This window comes from Pleurodeles waltl, chromosome 2_1 (genome assembly GCF_031143425.1).
Source record: "Pleurodeles waltl isolate 20211129_DDA chromosome 2_1, aPleWal1.hap1.20221129, whole genome shotgun sequence".
NCBI lineage: Eukaryota > Metazoa > Chordata > Amphibia > Caudata > Salamandridae > Pleurodeles > Pleurodeles waltl.
The window spans coordinates 201315695-201342025 of NC_090438.1; the positions used below are offsets into that span (position 1 = coordinate 201315695).

A 26331-nucleotide genomic window follows, 5' to 3' on the forward strand; every position below is an offset into this window, starting at 1 on the left:
GCCCAGTCCAGGGCCACAGGAATGACTTGGACCCAGTCGTTCTTGATCTTCTTGAGAACTCTGGGAAGAAGTGGTATTGGTGGAAAGGCCAGCGAGAGAGAGGAAAGGAATGCTTTCAATGCAAGTAGAATCGCCCAGAGCTCCAGAAGATTGATGTGGAGCTCAGACTCCTCCGGGGACCAGAGGCCTCTGATCTCTGCCTCTCCCATGTGGCTGCCACATCCCAGAAGTGACGCATCTGTCATGTCTGTGAGATCTGGTTGGGGAAGGGAGCGGGATCTGCGCTGACCCAATCCTGATTCGAAAGCCACCACTTCAGATCTTTCGCAGTCCCCTCCGAGATCTGGTCCTGTGCTGGGTCTGGACCAGGTACCCAATAGGGCATCAGGGAGGGCTTTGTTGAATGGAAGGAGAGGTTCCAAAGCAGAGGCTCCGAGCTGAAGCACCTCCGTCAGAAGATTAGTCCTGACCGCAACAGTAGGCAGCTCAAGGCCGAGGACCTGAGCCGCTCTACTGACCACCATGGAATAAGAAGCTCCCTCCGTTGTAGCCACGGTAGGAAGAGACATTGTGCCAGTGTCTGGGGAGGTATCAAGACCACTGGTGTCGCCCAGTTCCTGAGCCCAGTCCATGTTCTGCTCATTTTGCTGGTATTCATGAGGGTCCAGCGACCCCTCCAATCCTTCCTCATATTCATACAAAAAGTAAATCGAAGTCAGAATTGGTGCTGACCGACACAGTTCCAGCTTCGGGTCATCAGGGATTAGGATCAGGTCCACGTCGATTGTGGGCCCAACCGATGTCAGGAGCGTCAATGACAACGGCGTGGAACCAGAAAGGCCTCTTTCCGAGCCCCAGGTCCCGAAGGCGCCGCAGAGGGGTCCGGACTGCCCAAATATGAGTCAGATGGCCTCATAAAATTCTTAAATTGGCCAAGGGTCACTCCGGCTCCCGGAAATTCAGGGAGGCGTGGAGAGGATCCAGAAACAGGCTCCGAGGACAGAGGCCTAGAGCGTCGACGCTCTTCCCACATCGCGTCATCCGAGTGACAGGGTGAAGTCAAAGAATGCCTAGCCTTCATCGACTTCTTCTTACTCGAATGTCCTAATGATCTGGAGGACAACGAGTGGTGATGACTCCATGGCCGGCCTCCAGACCTTACCATCAAGCGAGACAGGGAACAATCAGAGTCGAGCGCCGGGCCGTCATGAGCTTTAGGGACCGCTTTCTCAAAGTCTTCAGGTGCACAGCCCAGCACTTGGAGCATGACTTCGGGTTGTGGTTGCGCTCCAGAAACCACAAACAGACCTGATGCGGATACGTCACTGACATCATTCGGTGACAATCGTGGCAAGGATTGAACCCAGTCTTCGGGGATATCCTAGACAAACCAGAAGTCACCAGAAAAGTTGACAAAAGTGTCGAGACTGGTCAAAAAGTAACCAGGATAGCTCTTCTCCAGAACTTCGCGTGGTGCAGAAAGAAAATAACTAATGTCACCGCGCCGAGGCGGTGCCTATATTCGACCCCGACGTCATCACGGAGACCACAACGCCACTGACGGAATTCGGAGTCGACTGACACCACCTAACGCAAAGGTACTGCTCGAAGAAAAAAATCTCCAGATCCAGTCTGACGCCTGGGGAAATTCTAAGGTAAGGAATCTGCAACTAGAAGTCTCTATCAGATAGTGTAAGACACTTGAGGGTTTGGCTTTACTATTCCCACTCAATTTCTGAGCCACAGTAGCGACAGTGCTGAATTTCTGAGGAGGCCAAGTTTACTATTCCCAATCCAATCTGAGTTACAGCAGGTAAAGTACTGGACTTTGAAGGAGTCAGATTTAGAATTCCCACTTCTAGATCTGTTTATTAAGACATTTGAATATAGACACAACATTAAATGTAAAATATAATTAAAACAAACTCATTCATTAAATATAAATAAATCAGATGCAATTACATTTAAAGATACAATTTTATAATATAATAAATATAATATATTATAAAAATAAAATAAGTTGTTACAATTACAGTAGAAGTAAAATCAAACAATTAAAATCAATACAATTACTAAATAGAACATTTACACTATTAAAAACAAATTGATCAATTCAAAATCAAGAAATTACCATTTAATTTACATAATTCACAATTAAATAAACTGAATCAAAAATAATTAAATATTAAAAATAATAATAACTATTATAATGCCGCACCCAAATACCCAACAAAGCACTAAATTAATTTTGAGTTCAATTTAAAAAACAACATTTCTTACAATATTAAATACAATTGCATTAAAAACTAAATTGCTTACATCTGCAATAACAAAATGATATTCAAGACCTAAAGCCACTATATTCTTAGTTTTCAAACTCTGTCCCACGATTATCTTCACATTATGATCTTTTTAACAAAATATTTGAATATCACAATATTTTTCACTTGATATTTTGTCAAAGAAGGATTTGCTCGGTGAGCCCTCTGGACCAGGACGGGTTCAGAACTAGACTTTTTGTCAAAGGACAGGCACAGCCCTTCACGCATATTAACGTGAGCTTAGTGTCAAAATCCAAAAGTAAGGATACAAGATACTCACAGTCGAGTATGCAGGGCAATAGGCACATTACCATCTTAACAGTGTGAGATGAATTTTATTCATGAATGAAAGGACGAATTATGAATACTACAGCCATAAATTAAAAAAGGTAAAGACATCACTAAAATGCACTTGTCTTAAATTATTTAGCTCCTTACCTTTATGTATTCCAGCCAATGTGTAGCATCCACATTCGACAGCCAGCGCGCCTCATCAATCGTTGGATACACTACTTCCTTTAGCTTCCGCAATGACTCTCTCATCACATGAATGTTGTGTATTTCCAAAAAGATAAGTTCAGCATTCGGATAGGCACTTTCACTCTCGTAACCTCCACCTTTCGTCTAGCATTGAAAAAGGTGGGTTACTATACATCATACAAACCCAGAGCAAGCAATGACAATGGTCAGCTCAAATTTCCCTTGATTTTGCACTATTCATAACTGTGCTCCTAACCATTCCTTCATGTAAACAATATATTTATCTAACCGTATGTCTTAAAGTAGGCCTGAGTGAGACATCTGTCGCTTGTAAAGGAATTCATTTTGATTTGTAAATTTGCCCACTTTTCTATTGACATGAACTAACATTTTCTATACCTCACTTAGCTTCAAATATTAATATGTGTGATGTAGACTCCTGGTTGCCTGTACCTCATTCACACAACAAAAACCCACACTCTGGCATAGCTTAAAATACCACCCCCACTACTACATTAGCCACTCTTCAAATAACTGAAAGATAAATACTGTAAGGGAAAGGAAACATTACTATGTGCAGCACGATGGTTTTCACATGTTAATGTTGAGACCTTGCAAAGTTAGTAGAACTATTTAATTTCAGTATCAATGCTGATGCAGAACAAAGTAATTACCAAACCACCTCAAATAAAAGCAGCTGGAAGGAGAAGCAGCAACAAAGTATTCAGCCAATGCTAAAAGAAAGCCCAGATTCCACTAAATGAGTCAGGATATACTGCACTGATGGTAGCCTCCATACACATGCCAAATAGCTCCAAAGCACAACAAATCAACGAATAATAGAGTAGAACTGCAGCTGCTGAAAAAACAAAGGAATTAATAAAAGCAGCACTGCCCTCTTCTCTCCCCAATAGCCAAATCGGAATTTAGGACAAGAAGTGGTCCCTACTGGAGACATGGTCTATGTCAAAAACCCACATATTAATGAACAGTAGAAAGAGGAAAAAACAAATAATGACTGACATGGGCACCAGCTCGCTAACACAATACCTGAAAAAAAGCTCAAAGTGCAACATGTCATCTACGAGATAGAAGGGTCATCATGAATGAAGGGATGTAAAGAAAATGTAACATGCCAACTGAGGACAATTAAGGAACAAAAATAAAAAGTCCAATTGATTCAGGCAAAAGTGCACTATCGCTTTAAGCCAATCAGACTGACCTTTTGCCCTAAAGCACAGTGTTGTGACAGCTGTGAGATAGCTCCTTTTAAATCTTAGGAATCTTTTATTGGTGCTTAAAACTGATTTCCCTTACCAATTTCAAGGGCCTTCAGGGGACAGGAATTATTGTCTACGAATTCAATGAAGATTTTCATAAGGAGTAAACAGCATTTAAAAAGTACTTTGCCATCTCCACTATGGGATGTTCACTAAAACATCTGTTTGCATTCCCTAAGCACATACTAGACCCAAGGGTAACCAAGCTCACAATTAATTGGTGGCAGTAAGAAATGCAATAACCGATTAGAAAAAGAGAGAAATGCAAAGAGTTCAATATCATTATTTAGATGCTATTCCAGGCATAATCCAATAGGCTGTCAACTGCTTGTATGTCACAAACCTTGCACAGACAGATTTATTATTAACAAATAATAACTTGGACTTACAGCATTGTTTATCTTTCTCTGCTTATTAATGGAGGATCTTCTTTAGGTCAACAGTTTGGAGGCACCTCTCCATCGGATGGTTTTGGAAAAATAATGAATGGGAATGATATTCTCTGACTAACAAGGAAATCTGGTATCACTTTAGGAGGAAAGATGGGTTAGTTCATTCTCAAAACAACTGGTCGCCTATGGAATAGTGGGTAAGGTGTATGAAAACATAATGATTCTATCTCAATAATTCAATGTACAAAAGTAATTGCAACTCGGATGACCATGTTCCAAGAGAGATGCATTATCGCTGATTTGTGCATAACAAGTAGTTCTGCAAGCCAAGATACTAATGAACAAATTACAATAAGGGAAAAATACCAGTTCATCAAAAGTCGATATGAAGCTGTGACAATTATAGTTTTGCTTTTGTGAAAAGATTTATTCGAGACTTTTCTCACCAGTGGACATTTAGTTCAAACATTTTGTTGAGATTACCTATTTATAGCTTTCTGCAATTAATCAGTTTTAGGCATTGTCATGTAATATTTTTAGTCACAGGAGATAACTATTGATTTTATAGATGCCTGTCTAGATTGTTGCTGAGTTACCTTTTTGACTGAAGTGTGCCTCTGTCCTTACAGGTAGGTTTTCTCCAAGATGGTCTGAAATGGGAGCTGCTGCTTAAAATGCCCTACTTTCATAATGTTTTTGTCTTGATCCCAACATGGGAAGGATTGCAAAGCTGCCAATAACAGCTATCATGGCAACACTTGCAAAGCTTTCGAGGCTTCTGCTGAGAAGTCTAGAGCAAACGATGAACAGTTCATCCCAATACATAGCTCTCAGAAATATAGTCAGCAAGTAGATAAAATCATGGAACACAGGTTGGGGTTTTCAGAGATCAAAAATTCAGTGGTTTCTGTCTAGAGTCTCGTTAATTGAGAACACCTCCTCTGCTAAGACTAGTGTGGGCCAAAGAGTTGACAGTAGTTCATTAAATGGTGCCTGATTTTTGTCATAGGTGAGAACGAGCAGTAGGTTGGCGCTGAGGGAGAGAGAAACAGCTTGAACTTGAAGACAACAGACAACCGTGGATGTAGTCTACCACCAGTAGGGGAGAAGGGCACTGTGGGTCCATACTGAGGTAGAAGGGCTTGTGGGTGGTGGAACGCATGTGCTGCAATGAGTGCCAGAGAGTGGTCAGAGTGGCCATTGCACCAAGGACAGATCAAAGTGCAAGTCAAGTTGTGAGGGAGGTCCAGGACTTGGCAGCTCAAGGAGGTGCAAAAACAGGGAGCTGGAAGAAGAGGATATAACACAATGCATCGCTGGCTCAGATATTGCATTCAACCTGCTGGTGGCACTTCAGCAGGAAGGACACAGATAGAGCCAGCAGATTTAATAAGCTGCAGTGAGGAAATAGAGATAGGGGGAGGCACTTTCAGGAAGAGGACTGCCGTCAGAAGACAGATGAAATGGGACAGCATAGAGAAGGAGTACTGGGGTCCTGCTGTAAACATGGATGTAGCTGGTGCTGCAAGAATGCTGGGGCCCCAAAGTGTTGAGTTCAGCACTTGGCCCCAACGGGTCCCACAAATGTACTGGGGACTCTATCCTATCAGGGCCTGAAGACCAGTGCATGAACTACAGGGGGTCACTCATAATGGAAGTCATGGTCAGCGTGGTAGAGGTGTTACTACATGAAATGCAGCGAAGCTACAGAGGAAACAATAAAACAGACCAGAGCTTTTCACAACATTGAGAGGGTGGGGCCTACTAGGAGTTTCAAATCGTGTCAGCATTCACAGGTGGCCCTGTGGGCTCTGTGAGTTAGAAGGCCATTCAGTCATATTCACCATCACCACTGCTGGACTTGGCCCTCTCTGCAGTCATCCCCAAACTTTCTGCCTTTACCCCACCTGTTTTCTGAACACTTTCGTTGGCTTTTAGGACTGGGTCCTAAAAGCCCTTCTTACTAGTTTTAAAGTGTTTGTGCTCTCTCCTTTAAACATGGTAAAATTGGCTTACACCCGATTGGTACATTTAATTTACTTGAAAGTCCCTGATAAAGTGACACCACATATACCCAGGTATTGTAAATTAAATGCTACTAGTAAACCTACAGCACTTATTATCTGACCCCTTAAGTAGCCTTTTTAAACATGTCTCAAGCCTGCCATTGCAGTCTGTTGGCAGTTTTAAACTAACAATTTGACTTGGCAAAATAACTCATTTGCCATGCCTTAGCCTCCCTTTTTTATTACATGTATGTCTCCTTAAAGTATGTCCTACATAGCTTAGCCTTGTAATTAAACATTTGGACATGTTCTTTCAAGTTTTACATGTCCTGGTCGGGAAAAACTCACAAATTCATTTTTCACTTCTACAGGGCCTTCCTCTCCCATAGGATAACATTGGGTTCCCTTATTATATTTAAGGAATGGTAACGTTTGATTGGGAATACGCAATTCATGTGTGAAGTCTGAAGAATTGTAATTTAAAATTCTCTTTACTGGTAAAGTTGGATTTTAAGTCACAATTCTGAAAATGTCACTTTTACAAAGTTTGCATTTTCTGGCCCTAACCATTTGGCACCTGCAGCCTCTTCCTGGGTCACATGACTAGGTGTAGTTGGCAGCTGGCCTTTGTGCATTTCTCCCAGACACCATCATAATAGAGGGTCTCAGTGTTGGCAGGATGGACCAGGGGGTGAAGCGATCACCTACCCCACTTGCACTTCAAAGACACTGGAGGTGGTCATACACAAAGGACTTCAAACTAGCCTACTGTGCCCCAGGATAGACTGGAACCAGGGTTAGGAGACAGGAAATTCCAGAAACCTCTGTAGGTGAACTCTAGAAGCTTCCCCCACTTCAACATTTCTAACAAAGACATCAACAGCTCCCCGAAAGCCATTCAGCATTTGACAAGAAAGAACTGTGTCATAGGCATACTGAACAGCTGGCACACCTTTGCCATTCACAACAGGTAAGTCTTTACACTGGAAGTCTAAAAAAAGAGTGCTGAAATTAAAATAGAAAAGAAACAAAATGGAAGCTAAAATGCACCCCTGTTGAACACCGGTAAAAAGGTTAAAACATTTAGTGCACTCTCCCTGACTGAACTCTAACTCCATCATGTAACACCTGTAAAAACCCACTAAAGGACTGGGCGAACCAAGCTTATGTAAAATACCCCAGAGTTTAGCATGGTTAACCCTATCAAATGCACTACTGAGATCCATAAATGCAAAGTATAATGTCCTTTTCTTGGCAATTGTTTACTTCCCAATTAATAGATGCAAGTTTAAACATTGCTCCTGGGTCCCCAGATGTTTCTGAAACTCATACTGTACTGGAAGGCAAATTGTTGCTTAAAACTCAACAGTGACAAAACCGAAGTGACGTTCCTAAGAAATAACCCCTATGCAAATATTGACCTAGGATGGCCAGAATATCTTGATATCCCCTCTCATTCCCGAATCTCTCATAATAAATCTCGGCATGTGGCTGGATAACGCCCAGGCAACAAAAGAGGCACGTATTATGTTGGCGTCCTAAAGACAATCTGGAAAATCATTAAATTACTCCCAGAAAATTTAAGAAGAACAGTGGTACAGACCTTAATAACCTTGTGTTTGGATTATGGGAACACACTGTATTTAGGATCCCCAAATCACCTGCAAGTAGTACAAAACGCAGTAGCCAGAATGCTACTGACAGTTCCCAAAACCCAATCTGCAAAGGAGGCCCTGAAAACACTGTATTAGCTGCCAGTCAATGCAAGAACCAAGTTCAAAACACAAACTGATTCACAACAAAGGCCCGCAGAAATTAAGAGGCATTCTGTCACCGTACCACCATACCAGACCACTCAGATCAGCTCAGAGACATTTCCTGAAGGTCCCAAGAGATAGGAAATCCAAATGAGGAGGGAGATCCCTTGCCCATCTAGTCCCTCAACTCTGGAACTCCCTACCAAATGAGATAAGAGCGATAAAAGAGAAACCAAGATTTAGGAAGATGCTAAAAAACTGTCTCTTTCCACAATCCTTTAGCTAAGAAACAGTCACTCCCGTTCAGATAAGAGCATTCCGTAGCAGATCTTTCCCTCAAACCAGTGCTGGGTTGCCTAAGGGTAGCCATGTGGTCTACAAATCCACAAACTCAAACTCAACTCAAACTCATAATGGCATTTTCTTGAGCCCAACTCTCTATTATGCACAAAATAACACGCCCTGCGATCTTCACAATTGAGTCCAGTAATAAGACAGGCCTGTAGCATTTAGGATCCGATCTATCACCTTTTTTTTTATTTTTTATTAATAAATGGGAACTATATGTTATATTACTGTTGGATCCCGAACGCGCTCGTGCAAGTAAAAAGGAATATAATGTTTTTTGAACAAGGAGGAGCGGTTAGCGAGGGAGACAGCACCGCTTGAGTGGGTCGATTAAAGAGCGTGTTAAACAAACAAACTAGCAGTTATCCTGGTTTTTACTACATTATTTTGGCGACGAGGGAAAACTCCACTCATCGACCTACCGAGTGGCGCTCATTTCAGCAGGCAGATGTCGGTCAAGACACGGTGACGGAGGAAGCTGCCTTCCCTTCATGGAACAACGTCTCCTTTCAGGAGATAGAGGCGTGGCCAGTCACCTATCCAGAAGCTGCTGTGTATCTTAAAGGGGAGTGTTTTTAAAGGGGAAGTCACTCCTGGAGCTGCCAGTTCCCTTGGACTTAAAGGAGAAGCTCCTGTGCTTCCACAATTAAAGGGGAGTACTGCTGAAGGAGAAGTCATGGGTGAAGCGGTCATTTGCCAAGGATTTAAAGGAGAAGTCACCTCTGAATCTGCTATTTTGTGACTGTGAGTGTTTATGTATACTTTTATTGCGACTTAAACTGACAAAGGGGCGCAGTGATAAAATACACAGCGACACAATTCTTCTTGTGTTGGAGTCATCAACTGTGGATAATTGTGCAATCCTTCACAGCATTGCGAATATCTTAGTCGCTTGGGATTTGTATGCTGCTCCTGAACCTCTGTTTTTGAAGTGTGTGACCACCATCTTTATGAGCAATGGAGCACGTTTCAATTACTGCAGCACCTTGTTTTCTTATACATCCAGGTACGCCAAAGATCCAGTGGGAAGACTGGATAGACATGTTTGACAATTATTTGTTGGCATTGGACAGCGAAGAGTTTACTGCTGCACGTAAAAAAGCTATTTTATTGAACTGTCTAGGTTCAAAGGCACAGAGATTGTTCAAGTTTATGCCAGTGGCTACAGACAATGGGGCACACATTTCAGATGAGTATAGGGAAGCTAGATTAAGATTGAGCAATAGGTTTCCTAAAGAAACTAATGTAGTCTTAGCTAGGTACAAGTTCTATACCCAACCGCAGAGGGTGGGGGAGTCTACTGAAGAGTTTGTATCCAAATTGAGGGAGTTGTCAGTTAAATGTCATTTTGGGGTGATGTATGACCAGATGATTAGGGATCAATTAATGGTTCAGTGTAAGAGCAGAAAGATTCAGGAAAGGCTGTGGGCTGCAAAGAATCCCAGTCTGAGAGATGCTGTTGACATGGCGAAAGTTGTATAAGAGTCGGAATTGTGCATGAAAGAAATGGGAAGGTATGGCAATGGGAGTAGGGAGCAACAAGCCCTGCAGGAAATTGTGGGAGATGTGGAAACCAAAAGCAACAGTGTGGCTGTGGTAGAGAAGAAAACACTAGGGGTGTTTTGCGGTAGGCAAGGAATGTAGAAAGTGTGGGCGCAAAGGCCATTATGCACGTATGTGTGTCGAGTGGTCAAAGTAAAAAAGGGGTGGCGGTGTGTGAAGAGGTGGTGGACCGCATACTTAGCCAAGGCCAGGATGATAAAGTCTACCACGGTAAGAGGGAAAGTAGGCCCAAAGCATGGTTCACTTTTGGAAAAGTGAGTGTTGAGTTGATGGTGGATACCGGATCTAAGTACACAATAATTCCCAAAGATATTTTTAAGGAAAATTGGCCTCAGCTTGAGTTGAAGTCTAAAGACATCTGTCCTGGGGGCTATCAAGGGGAGGAGATTAAGATCCTGGGTTTCTTTTCAACTGTCATAGGCTTCAAATCGAGAGAAACCTTTGGCAAGGTGTATGTGGCCGAGCCACCAATTGTGGGATGGATGCACCAGTACGACTTAAATATAATTGTGAACCCCAGAGGCAAAGAACAAATTTTGGTAGTGGATGACGGAGATATCAATGTGATCTTGGAGGAAGTGGGAGAGGTGTTTCTAGAGGAGCTGGGAGAGCTAAAGGGTTATGCCCATAAGATTCGTATGAAGCAAGGAACCGTTGCGGTTAAACACAAAGTGAGGAAAGTACCTATTATTGTTAGAGAAGAGGTGAGCAAAATGTTGACGGATATGTTGAAAGACGGGGTGAATAAACCAGCTGAAGCTCCGGAATGGATTTCGCCAGTGGTCATCACGAGGAAAACAAATGGCCAATTGAGATTTTGTGTGGATCTCCGCAGCGTCAATCAGAACATTGTGACAGACAACTTCCCTCTACCAAACATCAATTGACTCATTATGTTACTTAATGGAGGAAAATATTTTTCCAAATTAGATCTCAAAAGCGCCTATCATCAGATACGATTACATCACAGTTCGTGCGGTGTTACAGCATTTATCACCATGGATGGTTCTTTCCGTTCCGTAAGAATGCCCTTTGGGTTATCCTCGGCTGCAAGTGTTTTTCAGCGTATAATGACACATGTTTTTGAGGGTTTCAGTAATGTCTTATTCTTTCAGGAAGACATTTTAATTTTTGCGTCAACTATTGAGGAACATAATCAAATTTTGAGGAAAGTTTTAAAGAACCTTTTGGAGGTGGGACTAACACTAAGAAAAGAGAAGTGTGTTTTCTTGACTAAAGAGATTGAATATTTAGGACACACCATTTCGGGCGAAGGAGTTAAACCGAAAAAAGATTTGTTGGAGGCCATCAAACTTGCTCCATCACCAAAGAACAAAGATGAGTTGAGGTCCTTTATGGGTCTCGTTGAATACTACTCTAAATTTGTTCAGAATTTCGCTGATAAAACAGAGGGGTTGAGAATGCTGTTGCACAAAGGTTGCAATTTTGTATGGTCAGAAGTGCAGCAAGAGTGTTTTGATAAAATAAAGCAAGAGGTGTGTGATGCAAAGATTTTAGTACCCTTTGAAACTTCTGCTTCCACTATACTGACGGTGGATGATAGTGTGTCTGGTGTAGGTGCTGTCCTGTCTCAAGTTCACCAAGGTGCAGAGAGGACGGTAGCTTTTGCTTCACACTCTCTCACTGAGAGTGAGAGGAATTACTCGGTGATTGAGCGGGAGGCTTTAGCAGCTGCATGGGCTGTAGAGTATTTCAGAACATTTTTGTGGGGCATTTCTTTCAAGTTGAGAACTGACCACAAACTTTTAGTCAAGGTGTTATCAGCAGGTGGTGCCGGTAAGGGTTCGGCGTGGTTAGCCAGGTTGGCAGCTCGCTTGCAGGAGTATGTATACAATGTGGAATACATACAGGGATGGAGGAACGTACAGGCTGATGCTCTCTCACGGATGGCTGTGGATTGAAAGTTGGTTGACAGGGAGGCACAACTATTGACGGGAGAAGAAGGAGCGGTGGCTTTGGTGGAAGACGTGGTGCAACATGGTGTGACGGCTTTCTCTAAAGAAGAGTGGTTGCAAGGTTTGAGGGATGACTCGGTACTACAGTACGTGAGTAAAATGATTGTTGAGGGAGGAAGGAGAGAGAGTGCTGTGGCAGTGTCTGTAAGGCCCTACATCAAGGTTTTGGATGAGTTGTCGTTGAGGGACGGAGGTGTAATAATGAGGGGTGACAGATTTGTACCTCCGGAAAAGTTGCAAAGAAAAATCATAGATTTGGCACATGAAGGGCATTTGGGACAAACATTGACTCAGAGAAGAGTTAAGGAAAACTTTTGGTGGCCGGGTGTCGATTTTCGAACTGCTCAATGGGTGGAGGAGTGTGTTCAGTGTAAGGAGAGTAAAAATAGGCTGAAGCTGGGAAAAAAATCTTGGATGGGGCATATTGAAGATCCAGGTGAAGCTTGGCACACTGTTTGTATGGACTTTATTGGACCACTGCCTGGAGTGGGTCACAATAAAAAATGTGCTTTAGTCCTGGTGGACGTGTCTTCTAAGTGGATGGAGGTTGAATTTATGAGGGAAGTGTTGACAAAAAGTACTATTTCTGTATTAAAGGTCCTGTTTCGAAGGGAAGGTTGTCCCCATACACTCATTACCGACAATGGTACACAGTTGACCTCCCTGGAGATGAAGGAGTTTCTGTTAACCCATGGTATCACTCATAGGCGTACTGCACTTTACAATCCTCAAGCCAATGGTATCGTGGGGAGTATGAATCGTATGGTCAAGGGTACAATTCAGTTGGCTCTGCAGGGGAACCAAAATGTTGGTTCTGTTGTGCAGGAGGCGATTTTGGCTCATCGTACCACGCAGATGAGAGATAAGGGAAAAACGCCATATGAGTTCATGAGAGGGCGTAAGGCCAGATCAAAGTTAGTGCCTGGTTGGATGGAGGGTGATCGGATAAAACTAAGGAATCGAGTGGAGATACCATGGACAGGTGGTTATTCCGATATACAAGTTGGCGATTGGGTGAAAGTCAAGGATGGACGTGTGGGGGCAGGTTGGACAAAGTTTCGCGGCCCTTTTGAGGTTAAACATGTAGGGAATTTTTATGTGATTTTGGCCAATGACACTAAATGGAACAAAAGGAGGGTGGCCTTACATGAGAAAGGTGATGGAAGTGCAGAAAACCTAAAAATTACTGATGGAGATGAAGAATGCAGTGGGTTTATGCTATCTCAGGGAGGTGTGGAGAGACCGGGTGCTGTCACTTTGCATGAGAATGAGAATGGGGTAGAGGTTTTGGAGGGACAAACAGGTGTGGAGAAAGAAGGAGATAAGATAGAATTTAGAAGTGGTAGTAGAGTGAGAAGACCACCTGCTTATCTGAATGACTATGTGAGAGATGATGTAAGAAAATAAAATGAAATCTAATTACCTTAAAAAAAAATTTGAAATGATGATTGAGAATGGTAATGGAAAATTTTCCTGGAAATGTATTTCTCTTAGCTTATGTCGAGTTATCGATTCATTTTTATGCTTTTCGCTTAAAATTGAACGGTTTATCATTATTTTGTAATATATGGTTATTATTGTCGTATCCTTGTTAAAAAAAAAAAAAATTAAAAAAAAAAAAACTGTGTGATGACAGAGTGGGATGTGTTATATTACTGTGAGCACGAGCGGGCTCGTGCAAGTAAAAAGGAATGTAATGTTTTTTGAACGAGGAGGAGCGGTTAGCGAGGGAGATAGCACCGCTCGAGTGGGTCGATTAAAGAGCGTGTTAAACAAACAAACTAGCGGTTATCCTGGTTTTTACTACACTATACATGCCAGTCACCAATAGGGGGCATGCCTTGCATTTCTGCAGCATTTAGGACATTGGTAATAATAGGTGACTGTTAGAAATGGGGTCATTGGTTGACAGTCAGGTTACCCCCTGTTCAAGCAAGGACCCTCACTCTAGTCAGGGTAAAAGAGAATCACCTCAGCTAACCCCTGCTTACCCCCTTGGTAGCTTGGCAGAGCAGTAGGCTTAACTTCAGAGCGCTAGGTGTAAAGTATTTGTATCAACACACACAGTAACTCAATGAAAACACTACAAAATGACACAACACCAGTTTAGAATAATAGGAAATATTTATCTAAACAAAACAAGACCAAAACGACAAAAATCCGACATACACAAGTCAAGTTATGAATTTTTTAAGATTAAACTCAAAAATAGCGCTTACAAACAAAAATGCTTCAATGAGATGTTAACACGGCGTCGTGACGGAGTCGTTCCCAACAAGCCAACACCAGCGGCGCCGGATACGGAGTCACGTAGACCCCCCAAGTACAGTACCTTTGGTGAAGAGTGAAAACAAGCCGATGCGCGAAGTCGGGGATCGCGGCGTCTGTGCAAAACGTTGAATCCACGTGCTTCGAGCGGCGTCGGTCGCGACGGGGTGCGGTGACTTCCACGGAGCCACGGACTTCAGCGGGGCTGCAGCGGCGTCGGGCCTGCGAAGAGCGTCGCATTCCAGCGAAGGTCACGGCGACAGGTGCACGCAGCGTTACCGGATTCAGCAGCGGCGTCGGTCCGGAGTCGTCCGAAGTCGATTTTCTTGGATTTCCACCAGCTTTCCTTTCAAGGGCCCTGGGACTGGATAGGGCACCACTTGTCAGAGCAGGAGTCTCTCCAGAGACTCCAGGTGCTGGCAGAGAGGTCTTTGCTGTCCCTGAGACTTCAAACAACAGGAGGCAAGCTCTAAAATCAAGCCCTTGGAGATTTCTTCACACGATGGAAGGCAAACAAAGTCCAGTCTTTGCCCTCTTACTCTGGCAGAAGAAGCACTGCAGGAAAGCTCCACAAAGCACAGTCACAGGCAGGGCACCACTTCTTCCTCAGCTATCAGCTCTTCTCCAGGCAGAGGTTCCTCTTGCTTCCAGAAGTGTTTCTGAAGTCTGTAGATTTGGATGCCCTTCTTATACCCATTTTAGTATTTGAAGTCACCTTTCTTCAAAGGGGACTCACACCTACTTGTGAAATCCTGCCTTGCCCAGGCAAGGCCTCAGACACACACCAGGGGGTTGGAGTCTGCATTGTCAGAGGCAGGCACAGTCCTTTCAGATGAGAGTGACCACTCCACCCCTCCCTTCTAGCAGAGATGGCTAATCAGGAAATGCAGGTTACACCCCAGCTCCCTTTGTGTCACTGTCTAGTGCGAGGTGAAAAACAACCCAACTGTCAAACCGACCCAGACAGGGAATCCACAAACAAGGCAGAGTCACAGAATGGTTTAAGCAAGAAAATGCTCACTTTCTAAAAGTGGCATTTTCAAACGCACAATCTCAAAATCAACTTTACTAAAAGATGTATTTTTAAATTGTGAGTTCAGGGACCCCAAACTCCAAATGTCCATGTACTCTCTAGGGGAATCTACATTTTAATCATATTTAAAGGTAGCCCCCATGTTATCCTATGAGAGAGACAGGCCTTGCAACAGTGAAAAACAAAGTTGGCAGTATTTCACTGTCAGGACATATAAACCACATTACTATATGTCCTACCTTATCCATACACTGCACCCTGCCCTTGGGGCTACCTAGGGCCTACCTTAGGGGTGCCTTACATGTAAGAAAAGGGAAGGTTTAGGCCTGGCAAGTGGGTACACTTGCCAAGTCGAATTTATAGTGTAAAAATACACACACAGACACTGCAGTGGCAGGTCTGAGACATGATTACAGGGTTACTTGTGTGGGTGGCACAATCAAGTGCTGCAGGCCCACTAGTAACATTTGATTTACAGGCCCTGGGCACCTCTAGTGCACTTTACTAGGGACTTAACAGTAAAACAAATATGCCAATCATGGAGAACCAATTACGTACACATTTTAAACAGGAGCACTTGCACTTTAGCACTGGTTAGCAGTGGTAAAGTGCCCAGAGTAACAAAAACAGTAAAATCAGAGTCCAGCACACATCAACAACCTGGGGAACAGAGGCAAAAAGTTAAGGGAGACCACGCCAAGGATGAAAAGTCTAACAGTGACCACAGGGGAACATTTTCTTTATAAAGGTCCAGGATCAGGTGCCGTTATCGACCGACTTTCTTCAATAGCTGCAATCACTTCTTCCAGGGGAAACCTAATTTTCAAAGGGGGATAGGGATCAGTTAACAACCCAGACTCTCACTGAATCTCCTAAAGTGATCATACCAGTGTTCAGGTGGTACATTAGACCCCAGTCTCTCTGTGGTCCCAATGGTAAGGCTCTCTTTGTTCTAAATGCTCCAGAACTTCGGTGTGTCTTTCACTTTACATGCCTGGAAAAGGTCTTCCCATAACTTTTACTTAACGTCCACCTTCCAATTTTTAATGGCTAACTTATATTCCATTCTAGCCATTTTTACCACAGACCTGTCTCTGGAGGTGCTAGTGAGTGCTATGTGCAACCTTTTCTTTGCAGCTCTACATGTGCCATCAAATCGCCAGGTGTAGCGGTTCCTTGTAGGTCTAGGAGTACCATTGATCAAATCCCTCAATGAACTATTCAACTTACCAATGGCAACCAAGATCTCAGAGGGGAGATGTTAAACAACAAGACATCCGTTATCAGGCTCTGGCTACGTTTCACCAAGGCTAAGTGTAATCTCTGCATTTCACCAGCTGACCAGAATCCCACTGTGCTTGATCCCCACATCCCTAGGCCTCAAAACTATGTGGGAACACCTGTGATCCAGTAAATCAAAAACGATCTCAACAGGGGTATTATCGCTGTGCTCCTGTTATATGATCCTCACCTTAAGAATGAACCAGCTCAGCTTCCTGGAGACAAAAACATAATTAATTACTGTTCCTGTGCCCCAGCCCACAAAAGTCGGTGCCGGCCAGGAAGGATTACCCATCAGCTCGGATATATTAACCAAACTAATCACATTAGGCAACGGGCCTTGCTGTCTTCAAAAAGAGATTAGGCAATGTGCCAAACTGCAGTAACGGCTGTTGATAACAACACCCTGCCCCTCCACTTGCTTAGCTGAAGGTCCAATCGACCCTATTTTTCGAACAAATAGAATTTTCTTGTATTCCGCTGGGAGAAAATCAGAGTTCTTGCTCGGCCAAAAGCAGACCTAGTTTTTTAGTTGTACTGTGGATTCCTTCTTCTCAGATAACAACGAGGTATATTTGTTAATAAAGCAACCACAGGGGCAACACTGTGGAGGGAGGTTTAGCCGTGACTAAATACTAGTAGATGGATCAGCCCCAGGCCTGGACTTCTTAGTGGCAGGTTGAGTACGTTTATTGCCCTTGGTCAAGCTACCTTTCTCATATTGTAGCGTTACGGAATTGCCCTCCCGGGTGCAGGAAGAATAGACCTGGATAGGTTAGCAGATTCCACTGGGTTAGGTGGGCCAACTATAATGGCCAGCCTGATTTACAGGAGATTATCCACCTCCCTGGGTAGACTGTTAATAGAAACTATACTCACTGGGCCAGACCCAACTTCTGGTTGATACACCAACTTAAAGACCATGGACTCCAGGGAACTCAGCTTTTCTTTCAGAGGGGCTGAACACATCTTAATCAGGACCTTAAGTTGCTCCAAGAGGTTATGTGGAATTTGTTTGGGGCTGTTATCATTAAGAACCAGGGTGACCACATGGAAGGACTCAGCGGGACATCATTGGCATTGCCATGGTTTAATTCCCCCTTGTTCTTTTTATTAAAAAACCTTTTAGTTTATCACTTCCTTTTTGGGGAGGGTCTTTCTTCACTTGATGGTGGATTAAATGAACAGTTTAGCTGAGCCCCTGGAAAGGAACAATTCTGACCCTCAAAAGCTGGACCGGTACCTGCCACTGAGCCCTCCATAGAGATAGAGGGTCCCCCAGAGGCCAGAGTAACTTGAGGGCATGAGCCAAAGGAACCTTCCAATTCACTGAGCTTAAGAGAGAGACAACTTTCAGCCAAGTCAATTTCTTTTGAAACCACCTCTACTGCTCTTGCCAGAAAGAAGTCCAGGGATGTACTAAAAGGTTCCCTCTGGGGTCCAACCAAATCCTTAGCTCATAACAACTTTGTCTTCCCCATCCTAAAAGCGAGTGTGGAGTCAATGCCTTGAAGAGAGACTGATTCTAAGGAAAACTCTCACACAGCGAAAGTCATCACCGGAAGTGGAAGAGACACAATAAATCACCCCATAGTTCCCACCATGCATAATGCAAGGATGCTCTAGTGACAGTCAAGTCAAAATAAACAAAAGACAGGATAATGGCCACACACCAATATGTCCTTAAATCAGCAACCAAGAGGGACGGCCCAGCCTCGACCGGCTGTATACAGGTGCAGACGGGCATCCTCTTGGCCCGGTCGCGCCTGCGCTGTGGTACACAGCTGGCCTTAAATGACGCTTGACAGGTGCTCTGAGGCTTCCCCAGCTTCCTCCTGCTCGCTGTTGCACTCTGGGATTTGTAGTACAGCCCTCTGCAACTACTTCAGTGCTCCCCCACAGTACACAGCTGGCCTTTAATGACACTTGACCGGCACTCAGAGACTCCCTCCACCTCCTCCTGTTCTCTGTGGCACTCTGGGACTTGTAGTGCAGCCCTTCTGCAACTCAGTGTGCCCCATGTTATACCATTTTTGGTTATTCTAATGCATCTCAGGCTAGCATATTGAGTCATAGAGGTTATGTCAGAAATTCCTTAGAAAATTTCCATATTAGATAAGATCAGTATCACTAGATAGGACAGGTCTTTCGCCCCAGATTATCACACAAGATACTGCCAGACGATCGTCACAGAGATGGCTGGGCGTCCGTACGGCTGCAGTGTTCCATCTTTTGCAAAGAGCAGATACCGAGATAAGTCTGAGATGAGTGGAGATAAGCCCTGCTGATCATTGTTTTCCCTTTGAGATAACACTCTCTCCCGGCTACTGAAAACTACAGCTTTAACTGTACATGGGTATTCAGTGTGCCGAATCCTCCTAAGAAACTCTAGATGCAAGTTAAGCTACCATGCTCCCATAGTATTACATACAGAAGAAGGTGTAACTGGTGTTAGATTGCCAGATGATATTTCCACTATTGGAGAAATGTTCATATTATTTTCATTGCTAGCAACATGCGCTGGTGCTGTTTTAATAGTGTTCTGCATAGTTATTTTACATCTGCTAAGCAAAAGAATGGGACTGATGAAATGAAATACTTTTAGCCAAACAGTGTCTTTCTTCTAGTGCACTGCTTGTGTGTGATAATATAAAGAAAAAACATTGGATTTACCCCTGTGTCCAAACCCTTTGTATGGGACTGTTAGTAACCCATAAAGCACAGACACCAAATCAGTTATGTATTGAGTGGGGTTGTGTGGTACTACAATAACGTTTTCCTTCACATTCAAGTGTTTGTGCACTGAACTAAGTTCTGGCACGCCTAAGTGTGAAAGCAAAACCGGTATAACTTAAGCCACAGTTTCAGTTTATGCAACAGTCAAAGTTAAAAAATTTGAAAACACTTGAATGAAGTTGAATACTAAAAGACATAACAGCTAAAACATTCTGCACATAACTGCACAAGTTCATATAATACGTTCAGGTTTCTCAAAATTAAAGTAACTGTCTGTGGCTTGATATGCATTTTGCTCTAATTATCCTCATTTTCATTCCACAATACATTAGTTTAACTGCAAATAAATAAAAGTGTACATGCAGAGCAGTTTAAAATCCTTACACGTTCCCCCACTTTCCAGGAGTGAGAAATTTAAATTCTTGCAAATTCAGGAAGGTCCAGTAAATTAAGGATCATGTTTTATTTATATTAATGTATCTAAAATTTACAAACTATTTTGGAATGCCAGAATACAGGCATTCCAAGAATCTTCTGGAATTTCACTACTGAATGTTCATGTCCACTCAAGAGGTTTTTCAAAACATTCATATTTGGTTTGTTTATAACGTATCAGGCCGGAAAATTTGAATTCTCCTGAGTCCTTAAATTAGTTATGGAATGTACTTTTATTTTGATATTCCACATTTTCCTAAAGTTCATTTTATGTGAGGGAGTGAGCGATATATAATGTGGGATTCAGAAGAGGTAATGAATTTGCTGCAGGCCATAGGTATGGTGCAAGATAAGAAAATTAGAAAGAAAAAAGAGGAGGAGTAAGGAATGGGAAAAGATAAGAAGAGGTTAGATCCCATGAGAGGTGTAAGGACTGTTTGGCTAATTCACAAGCATTTTTGTGATACATGTCATTATAGTCTACACCACTGGTATGCACAATGTGAATACATTAGCATTTGTGTTTGCTCTAAAGAGAAGAAAGTTCACGTAAGGAGGAAGAGTAAAAACAATATGGCAGTAGAATTGGCCCAATGAGCTATAAGAACGCTAGTCTTATACACAAAAAGCGATTGTTCCCCCTTTGTACTTGTACTGTAAAACCGACCAACGTTTGCATATGCTTCTCCATCAAATTACTGGGGAACAATTGGGAAGACCTGGAAGACCTGGAACACTTGGGTAGAACTACCTTGTCTAACTCTTAGAAAATCTCACCTTGCCTTACCAAATTTTTTTGTGGGACATTTGCATGATTTGAAGGACTAAAAACTCAATTTGTGAGTTCTAGAAGTCTTAGGTAAAGCAGGGCACAGGTGCTAAAGCTTGTTCTTATCACTTAGTTGCGAGCAACAACTCAAATGTTTTCTCTGGGACCATGTTGCTCAAATATCAAACATATTGATATTGAGGAACTTGTAGAGCATACAGATGCCAAAGGCGTTTTGGCGCAGATATCCACTGCACAAAGTTGAAGGAAAAGCCTAGTTAAGGACAGATCACCATCAAAACGTGTAGCTAAACTGCACATCAAGAAAAACACAGAATATAGGGCTAATTGTTCATGTTAAGGAGCAGGAGAATAAACAAATTTTAAGCTGTTTCACAAAAGTAAGAAGATTGGTCTGTTGTTTAAGATGTCCTGAACTATTCTTCCACAATTGAACTTTAGAATAGACAAAGCTCCTGCCTCCCCATTTCTTAGTTCTAAGTTTACCAACAGTTACCAGCCAAGAGTTGGTAGAACACAGCGTTCTTCTGGGACAGTACCACATAAGGCTTTTCTTTAGGTATGCTGGACTGTCCCCATACAAGGTTCTATGAGCTAGGGATAGGACCTTAAACCTAACTCTTTTCATTACAGGAAGCCAGTGAAGTTCATGCAGTGCCTTTGTCATTCTCTTAAATTTAAGAATTTTCATTAGCAGACGGGCTGCAGCATTCTGTAGGCTTTGTAGTTTTTTCAAAGAACGCCGGTGAATGCCCAGATATACAGGACTGCAAGAGTCCATTCTTGACAACACTAAGGCGGTGACTACTGATTCTTGAAATTCAAATGGCATAAAAAGGAAGCTTCTTCTTTAGCATCCGCAGCAAGAAAAGGCAAGAGGAGATCAGTTTATTAATCTGTACTTTGAAGGACAGACTGGGTTCAAAAAGTATTCCCATGTTCTTAACCAATGATACTGGAGAGAAAGAAGAACAGAGTTTCTGGGGCCAGCAAGACTGGTTCAAGGAAAACACTCTTTTCCAAAAAAGAGGATTTCAGTTTTAGCTGAATTCATCACCAGACTATTGGCACTCATCCAGTACTCAATGGCTCCCATGCAGCCTCTAAAATGGCATGCAGCCTCCACCTCATCATTCGTAATGGACACCACAATTTGTGTGTCATCTGCATACACGACCGGAGTGAAACCAAAGGCACCAAGTAATTTAATTAGGGGCACCAAATAAATATTAAAAAGTGTGGGACTAAAGGAAGAGCCTTGAGGAACACCACAAAGCAAAGTAAAAGATTTGGATCAAAATTCCCAAGGGCGACAATCTGCTCTCTGTCTAAGAGAAAGAAGCAAAACAATCTAGAGCAGAGCCTTCCACACCAATGTCTGCCAAGCGTACCATCATGATTTTCAGTGTCAAAGGCAGCTGATAAATCCAACAAGATCATCGCTGCATTTCCACCGTTATCTAAGATGCTCCTCAGCGGCTACAACTAGAGCTGCTTCAGTGCTATGATTAGACCTGAATACGATTTGTGCTGTATCATGAATATCATGCTCTAGAAATGTAGAGTGTGAAACGTTCACATGTCTTTCCAGTATTTTTTGCTGAAAAAGGTAGTCAAGATATTGGCTCATAATATTTAACCTCTTTTGGATTTAACATGGATTTCTTTAACAGCGGAAGAATAGACACTTTCTTGCATCCTGGAGGAAAATCTCAGAGTCAATAATGTTGTTTAATCATTTAGTAAGGGGAGGAGTAACCCTACCACCTCATGAACGACTTTAGGGGGGCAAGGGTCAAAGGGAGCAGCTGATTTCATTTGAATTATGAGTTCAGATATTCTGTAAGATGGCAACATTTACACAAGATGTTTTTTGCTGGAGTTTTACTAGTAGATACAGAGGCTGAGACTGACAAACTGCCCAGTAGGGTATAATCTCCTAATTATTACTCTACTTTGTTTTTGAAAAACTCTGCTAGTTGGTCGTAGAATAGCTGACAAGTAAGCACTGAATGATTTGCAGAAGGTTTAGAGAGTCCGAACTGTTTGGAAGAGCTCTATAGAAGAGTTCATTGCAGAGCAAATTTTATCAGAGAAATAATTAGTGTTCTCGATGACAATGGATTTTTGTACTCTTGAATACACTGAATGTATTTGACCTTTTCCTCATTCCAATAGTTTTTTCTCCAAACTCTCTTCTACTTTCTACATTTTTGTTTTAGTTCCTTAAGTTGAGGGGGGGAACTAGGGAGCAGAGAGTCACTTTCTGTGATGTTTTTATTGTTTTAATAGGGGGAAGCTTGTTAACTGCAGCTCCTAGTCACTCAGTGGACGTCTGTGCTGTTATCTTTGAATCTATCATATATTTGGAATGTGAAGTATCTAAAGCATCAGCTAGATCCAATTTCTTTATTTTATTCCAAGCTTGAGCTTTCTTACCGAATACAGCATTTTTAGTGGCATTAATGGGAGGAACAATACTTAAGCTAAAATTAACAGCTTTATGATCCGAGCAGAGAATCAGTAAAATATCACTCATTGACAGGTCCAAGTTGTTGGAAAAGATGCCATCCAAACTGTGACCAGCAACATGAGTGGGAGAATCTACCTGCTGGGACAGGCCAAATCCACTCAAAATATGTAACAATTGTTCTGAATCTTTACTATTGTTATTATCTAAATTAAAATTAAAATCACCAAGGATAGTAAACTTAGCATACTGCATACAAGATTCAAGGGATGAGCAAATACTTTAATTACTGTAACCATTTTATGTTGGTGGAAATCTTTGTATGAACAGTGTGGGAGCTCAGCTATAGATCACATCAAGATGTGACAAATTTTTGCATAGTCTGCCAACATATTTTCCTACAGTAATCAAAAAGACAATATATGACCTTTTAGCAGGGAGACCTCTGAGATTCAGACTCAGAAGTCTTATGACATGCCTGCCTTTAACCCTCACTACCCCTTAAGCACTTTCCATCTCCCTGTACCTTGCCCTATACCTTGAATCATCAGACATTGGATGACTAAAGCAAAACAATTTGCTCGTTATTTCGCAAATGGTGAATATCACTCTCAAACTCCTTGACTACGAAAGACTGGCTTTAAATGCTCTTATGCCTGCTTTTAAAACCTGACTACTTACAGAACCATATATCCCGGTCAACGAATTTGCAGCTTTGTACCGATCTCTCTACACTCCTGAAACCACAGAAGATCCTGTGCGACTGTCTGCCTTCTTAGCTGACGTACCCCCTTCTAACCTTAATGGAGATGGCAGGCGCCTACTTGAGGGTGAAAGCAGCAAGGACATGTTTGTCCCAAAACTATCCTATCCTAAAACACTGGGGGAAGACAGACTCCCAGTGGAATTCTATAAATGTGTGGGACAGGACGTAGTCACCTCTCTGTACGAGGCCTTCCAGGACACAACACGTACTGGTCCCTTGGGCCCCATTTCTAACAAAGCAACCATAACCATCCTCCCCAAACAGGGAAAAGACCTCCTGCTTTGTGGAAGCCACCGACTCATCTCTCTCTCTTGAATGGAGTTATTAAGATCCTGGCAGGGGTGTTAGCAGCCCGATTACATAAAGTTATCCCTTTTCTTTTCCACCATACTCAGGTGGAATTTGTACCCGGCCACTCATCCAGAAATCACCTCCACACCTTGAGGTCAGCAAAGGACCTGCAGGATGAGGCCTTTGCTTTATCCTTGGACGCAGAAAATGTGTTCAATAGTACTGAATAGTGGAATCTCTCTGAAGTCCTTCAGCGCTTCGGTTTGAGTGATGACTTCATTGCCAAGGTCTGCTGGCTCTAGATTTACCAACTGCACAGATAAACTGCGGAGGTTTCATATCGGACCCATTCACCATCAAAGTTGAGACCCGTCAAGTCTGCCCGCTATTGCCTTTATTGTTCCTTCTGGCCATTGAACCATTGGCCGCCGCGATCTGACAAGCCCCAAGTATATTGGGAATTCCTATCATAGGCGCTACTTCTACCATATATTCATATGCGTTTGACGTCCTGCTTACACACAAAGAACTTCCACTCTCAGTCTCGAGTCTACAGGGCATACTTGTTAACTTCGCAGCCTTGTTGGCATACAAGGTAAACTGGGACAAAAGCGAGGCACTACCCATCTCACGGTTTACCACAAACACTGCCACTGACAGCCTACCAGTATGCTGGACACCTTCCAGCCTTAAATACCTACAGATCTACATCAACAGAGGTCTGGATCATATGATTACAGACAATCTTGACCCGCTGCTAGCGCACACACACCTGGATTTTGCCAAATGGTCTCAACTAGGCATCTCCCTTTGGGGAGGGTTCAAACAGTACACATGGTGACACTACCCTGGTTTACATATGTCTTGGGTATGCTTCCCTAGCTGATCCCCTCCATCTCTTGCGCTCCATAGACAAAAACATACGCTCCCTTTGTTTGGGGTCTTCTCGACCTCACCTAACCAAAGCAAAATTACTAGCTCACCGTTCTCGTGGTGGCTTAGGTCTGCCCTCTGTAGAGATATATGTACAGGGAGTGCAGAATTATTAGGCAAATGAGTATTTTGACCACATCATCCTCTTTATGCATGTTGTCTTACTCCAAGCTGTATAGGCTCGAAAGCCTACTACCAATTAAGCATATTAGGTGATGTGCATCTCTGTAATGAGAAGGGGTGTGGTCTAATGACATCAACACCCTATATCAGGTGTGCATAATTATTAGGCAACTTCCTTTCCTTTGGCAAAATGGGTCAAAAGAAGGACTTGACAGGCTCAGAAAAGTCAAACATAGTGAGATATCTTGCAGAGGGATGCAGCACTCTTAAAATTGCAAAGCTTCTGAAGCGTGATCATCGAACAATCAAGCGTTTCATTCAAAACAGTCAACAGGGTCGCAAGAAGCCTGTGGAAAAACCAAGGCGCAAAATAACTGCCCATGAACTGAGAAAAGTCAAGCGTGCAGCTGCCACGATGCCACTTGCCACCAGTTTGGCCATATTTCAGAGCTGCAACATCACTGGAGTGCCCAAAAGCACAAGGTGTGCAATACTCAGAGACATGGCCAAGGTAAGAAAGGCTGAAAGACGACCACCACTGAACAAGACACACAAGCTGAAACGTCAAGACTGGGCCAATAAATATCTCAAGACTGATTTTTCTAAGGTTTTATGGACTGATGAAATGAGAGTGAGTCTTGATGGGCCAGATGGATGGGCCCGTGGCTGGATTGGTAAAGGGCAGAGAGCTCCAGTCCGACTCAGACGCCAGCAAGGTGGAGGTGGAGTACTGGTTTGGGCTGGTATCATCAAAGATGAGCTTGTGGGGCCTTTTCGGGTTGAGGATGGAGTCAAGCTCAACTCCCAGTCCTACTGCCAGTTCCTGGAAGACACCTTCTTCAAGCAGTGGTACAGGAAGAAGTCTGCATCCTTCAAGAAAAACATGATTTTCATGCAGGACAATGCTCCATCACATGCGTCCAAGTACTCCACAGCGTGGCTGGCAAGAAAGGGTATAAAAGAAGGAAATCTAATGACATGGCCTCCTTGTTCACCTGATCTGAACCCCATTGAGAACCTGTGGTCCATCATCAAATGTGAGATTTACAAGGAGGGAAAACAGTACACCTCTCTGAACAGTG

At 42.9% G+C, this 26331-nt stretch overlaps 1 protein-coding gene across 3 annotated transcripts in view; it reads right to left on the reverse strand.

The window, feature by feature from the left end:
- The window catches only part of MTMR1 (myotubularin related protein 1), a 403694-nt gene that overhangs the window by 126534 nt on the left and 250829 nt on the right, over positions 1–26331 (reverse strand). For all 3 annotated transcript variants that reach the window (XM_069212405.1, XM_069212404.1, XM_069212403.1), the window contains one exon: positions 2760–2945. In XM_069212405.1, coding sequence (XP_069068506.1) covers positions 2760–2945 — 186 coding nt within the window. The remainder of the gene's footprint in view (positions 1–2759; positions 2946–26331) is intronic.